General features: G+C 36.3%; 1 protein-coding gene across 1 annotated transcript in view; it reads left to right on the top strand.

Moving 5' to 3' along the window:
- Positions 1–1498, top strand: part of LOC107702611 (SLAM family member 9-like) — a 9937-nt gene extending 8439 nt beyond the window's left edge. Inside the window, exon 4 of the mRNA XM_016504985.1 lies at positions 1491–1498. Within this exon, the coding sequence (XP_016360471.1) occupies positions 1491–1498 (8 nt within the window). The remainder of the gene's footprint in view (positions 1–1490) is intronic.
- Positions 1499–5656: the final 4158 nt, after the last annotated feature.

Raw genomic sequence — 5656 nt, 5'->3', positions numbered from 1 at the left:
GCGACAACAACAATACTACAGCGAGAATAAAAGTTACGCCTTCTTTCTTTGTGTGAACATTTAGGCGGTGTTATGCAAATCTTCCCACATCGTGACTTAGACACGTGGGGGCGTGTTAGAACGAGCCGTTTTAGGTAGGCGTGGCTGACTCTTAACTCTTATAAAGAATATCTCTTTGGATTTGAGACTTTAGTCTTTGCAACTTTACAGATCTTCTTTATGCACCAAGAGCTTGTAATACTCCAAAGAGAAAGGAAAAATTGAAATCGCATCATATGACCCCTTTAATTCATACTGTATGTGCCGAACTATAAAGCTGTGGTTTAGTTATTCTGTTTTTAAACAGGCATGAAGATGCCTCTAGATGGGGTCTTGTTGTGTACGATGAAGCACACGAAAGACAGCATTGTTTGTCTGAGCGTGCTTGTTTGCCCAGGATGACGAGACACAGATATAATACAGGGTGCATCTCAATAAGCTTCAGGGCACTGATAAAGGAGTTAGCCATTTTAAGGGCAAAATCCTTCCAGTAGTAACAGGCGCTTTTGAAACAATCACTGAAACCTTTTGCGAATCAATTGTTTGGAACCAGTGATTTGGAGTCATGCGATTTTAGTAAACGAGGCTTCATTCAGAGTTCCATTCAAGATATTATTCATTTTGAATTACAGACTGTTTAGTGATTTAATAATCTTCATCTTCTGTTTGTTCCACAGGTGTGTTTGGTGATTCAGATGCAGTGAAGTCAGTGTCAGTGATGGAGGGAGACTCAGTCACTCTAGAATCTGATCTTACTGAAATACAGGCAGATTATCTGATAATGTGGACGTTTGGACCGAACAACTTGCTCATAGCTAAACTCATTAGAATGTCCAGTAGTATCTTTACATATGATGTTCTTACTGGGAGATTCAGCGACAGACTGAAGCTGGATATTCAGACTGGATCTCTGACCATCACAAACACCAGCACCACAGACTCTGGACTTTATAAAGTGACCACTGGAAGAAACAGAGAGATCAGATAAAGATTTCATGTTACTGTCTCCGGTGAGTCACAATTACACAATAATAATAGTAGTAGTTTTCTAAAGTATTTTACACTAATAATTATTTAATAAGTTTCTAAAACAAACAAACCACTTACTCTTAAGATCATTTCCTGTTCACATTATTGTTTTTAATTAGTCATTTATTTGGTCATTTTTGTATGACTTTCTCCTCTCTGACAGTGAAATCTTGTTAAATTTGTTTATTGAGCTGATTTCTGTCTTTTGTCTCTTTTTAGCTGCTACAACAACAGATTTATATCCCAGAATACTCACTGATTTATAGCCCATAATACTAATTTTCTGATTGTTTCTGAATGATGTTCAGGTCCAATGCATTATCAATTCTCATGATGAATTTGCAGCAAATTTCTTTCACTAATTGCCATTTATCAGGCTTGTTTTTCTCCTCTGACTCTTTGTGTTTGTGTTTGTCTGACAGGAGTCTGAGATGACGGCGGTGATGTACACGTTTCAGTTCAGAACAATGATCAAACTCTCTGTGATTCTGTTTCTCAAAAATTATATTTTGATCACAATAACTGCATCTGCCTTTTACACTCGATTACTGTTTAAAATATCTGTGACTTGACGTGGCTCAGGCTCTGGCTTGGCAGGCTTGACGTGAGCAGGCTCTGGAACGGCGGCCATGACGGGACGATTTTTGTCTTTTACAGAGAATTTTGGAGATGGATGCCCATGCTATCATCCATGAATACATTTATGTAGATGAGGTGGGCTTCAATCTCAGCAAAACCAGAAGAAGGGGGAGAAGTGTCATTGGACAAAGGGCCATTGTCAATGTCCCTGGACAACGTGGCGGAAACATTACAATGTGTGCTGCAATTACACAGAATGGTGTCCTGCACCATCATGCCAGACTTGGCCCCTATAACACTGATCACATCATACGTTTTCTGGATGCTGTTCATGATATGCTTGTTCGAGGTCTGCAGAATGAAGACCAGGCAAGATTTGTCATCATCTGGGATAATGTCAGCTTTCATCGCGCCCATCAGGTCCAAAACTGGTTTGTTACTCATCCCCATTTTTCTGTTGTCTACTGCCTCCATATTCACCATTTCTAAACCCTATAGAGGATTTTTTCTCCACATGGCGCTGGAAAGTGTATGATCATCATCCCTATGTCATCATGACACTTCTCCAGGCAATGGAGGCGGCATGTGGAGACATTGATGCCGCCTCCATCCAAGGTTGGATACGCCATACAAGGAGGTTCTTTCCACGGTGTCTGGCAAGAGAGAACATAGCATGTGACGTGGATGAAGTATTGTGGCCGGACCCAGCCCGGAGGAGGGATTGAGCCTAGATGCACCCAACCATCACACACACACACACACACAATTCCTTTGGAATAATCCTCTTTTTTTTTTAATTGTTTGGATTCTGTCCAACTACACATTGTTGTATTTCTTTTCTTTTCTCTAGTACTGTATTCACAACCACAAATGCTTACAGTAAAAAAATAAATAGTTTGGTTTCAATCTTGCTTTCGTGTTTACTGTGAATTTTTCAAAATCTCTCTGACAATTACTTTCGATCTTGTACAGAAATGTCCATAGGAGCTCATGAAAGAAGAGCTTTAGGTTTTGAATTACTGTGTGTATATGACATATCCAAAAATATATTATTATGGCAAAAGTGTTTGCAACGTAAGACAGATGTTTGCTTTTGAGATGTGTTTGTGATCTTTTGAATGCAGTGTGTCATTTTGCAAGAGATGCGAGGCATTTGGCATTTTGTGTGTGCAATTCTTAGATTTGTGTGTTAAGTTTTAAAAAAAGTAGGTAAAGTTTAGAAAATGTGTGTAAGCAGTTGAAAAAAAATGTAATTGTACAATTATTGTAAAATAGTGTTTTTGTATATTTTTATACAATATATAAAATTTACCAAAAAAGTCAAATTTGATCTTAAAAGTTATATTCAACAAATGTTCAATGCTTCATTTATAAACTCTATAGCTGTTAATGCTATACTTTTCTGCATTTGTTCTTGCATGCATGCTCCTTTGACTGTTTTCTCTTGTTGTTGTTAATAAATATTTACCTTTTGATAGTCATTCTGTGTGTGTAAAAGTGATTTTAAAATAAACAAGATTTGTAGGTTTAATGCCTGGGTTCATTTTAGCCTAGCAATGTAGTAATTTTAAGCCATAAAAAAGCAACCCAGCATGCTGGGTCAAACATATAACCCAACTTGTTGGGTCAAAACAACGCAGCGCTGGGTTCGTCCCTTTTTGACCCAGCAGTGGGTTGCCAAAATAACCCAAATTGGGTTGTTTTTTTAACCCAGCCGTTTTTTGAGTGTAGAAAGACATTAAAAAAAAGAGTAATTAGAAATACTGTTCTGCTCTTCTGGATCTGATGTCATAAACCAGAACAATGACAGCAGCCGCAGCAGCCACGCCCACCAGAGCAGAGAGGACCAATCGGATCACAGCTTCAACAGAATCACAACAGAGTCTGAGGAATAAAAACATCAAACTAAAATGTTAAATATCTGTGTTTTATTTGTCATAGATTAAAGATCTTTGTCATCTTCTGATATAGATGTTTTATTTTTGAAATGTTATATTGAAATATAAACGCTAGGACCAATATTTAACTCACTGTAGACAGTGAGAATGAAACTCTTTATCACGCGGTTGGTCTGTCGTTGATAAACTCCAGCATGTTGAGTTGTGATGTTTGTGATGGTCAGAGATCCAGTTTGTTTGTTCAGCTTCAGTCTGTCTCTGAATCTCCCATCAAGAACATCATCATATACAGTCATGCTGTCAGCCCATTTATTGATTTCAGCTATTAAAGTCTTTTCATTTCCAAACCTCCACTGAATCTCATCATCATCCATTATTTCAGTAAGACCAGAGTTTAGAGTGACTGAATCTCCCTCCGTCACTGACACTGACTTCACTTCACCTGTAACACCAGACACACAGTGAACAAACAGAAACAGGGTTTGTCACAGATTAAGACTTTTAAATAGCATTATGATGGTTTACTAAAGTAAACCCTTTGAAATATACTTTTGAAATCAATAATATAATAAAACAACAGAAGCAAGATGGGGTGTGGATTGATAGTTTAATTTCTGTGGTGATTAAAAACAGGTGAAACGGATATTTAACCTACCAAAGATGATGAGAAGGAAAAGCATCCTGATATGATTCATCTCTAGTTGATAAAGTCCAGCATGCTCAGTTGTGGTGTTTGTGATGGTCAGAGATCCAGTTTGACTGTTCAGCTTCAGTCTGTTTCTGAATCTCCCATCATCATCGTTATCATCATCATATACAGTGATGTTGTCAGTCATTACATTGTTTTAGCTATTAAAGTGCTTTCAATTCCAAACCTCCTTTGAATGAGTTCATTATCCATTATTTCAGTAAGACCAGAGTTTAGAGTGACTGAATCTCCCTCCATTACTGACACTGACTTGAGCAACTTCAATCCTGTACACCCAAGAAACAAACAGAAACATGGTTTGTCACAGATTAAGACTTTTAAATAACTTTACAATGGTATACTAAAGTAAAACAAACAAACAAACAAACAAAGCTTAACCAGTTCACACATGAGTTTAAAATATTCTATCTGAGACCCCAGAGTGAGTTTTATTTAGTTTTTCATTTTTTTTATTATTGGGTGTTTCTGCAACTACAGGCACTTATATGTCCCAGCAGTGAAATTTTAGATGCATGTTAAAATTTGTCATATGATGCTTTATAAATATATTTACAGTGTCATTACACACCTTGACAAAAAATATAATTAATGATTAATGTGATTTAATATAAAATTATGAAGCATTTATAGGTCCAAACACCATTTTTGCTCATGTCCCACAACTCTGGTAACAATGTTGAGATACGTAAAATAAGCTAATTGAATTACAGTTTGACATTATTTAAAATGGAATTGTTTAATATACACATTAATTTACAGCACCTTAATTATTTGTGTATTATTTAATGATTATTTATATGATTTTTTCAACTAAATGTGCCTGTCCCACACTTTTGAGTCCTTACCGCAACGATGAAAAAAGGCTTTTATTATGACATTTTATCAAAGACAAACAAGTCCAGTTTCTATGGAAATTAGAAACATAAATTAGCACGTGAGCACATTGCTGACAGATTGGGCCGCCTCACTACCTCACTCACAAGATCCCAAAAATATAAGGTAAATATGATCTTTTCTGTGTCAGTATTTATTGTGTGTCCTTACTATACAGCTAAGTAATTCTGTACTTTGAGCTACATTTAAAAAATAAATGTATATTATGGTTTAATTCATGTATATTAAGATGCTAAGACTCAAAACTAATGTAGTAGACCTTGCTAGCTGCCAATTAGCTGCAATATTAGCAAAAATGTCATTTCCGCAACATGTCTTTACTGCAGCAAATTTAGGTGTTGCGGTAAAGACCTTGTGTTGCGGTAGAGACAAGTTCAAGGTTTACTTTATATTCAATTACAAATATTTAGTCTATTGTAAATTGTATTTAAACATGACATTTTGTAACCCTAGATGAGACCAAATTCATCAACAATAAGCTCAAATAAATGCAGAGAGGAAATGAGAA

The sequence above is a fragment of the Sinocyclocheilus anshuiensis genome, unplaced genomic scaffold, assembly GCF_001515605.1.
Source record: "Sinocyclocheilus anshuiensis isolate Anshui unplaced genomic scaffold, SAMN03320099.WGS_v1.1 scaffold802, whole genome shotgun sequence".
NCBI classification, from domain to species: Eukaryota; Metazoa; Chordata; class Actinopteri; order Cypriniformes; family Cyprinidae; genus Sinocyclocheilus; species Sinocyclocheilus anshuiensis.
This window is presented reverse-complemented; position numbering and strand designations above follow the sequence as displayed.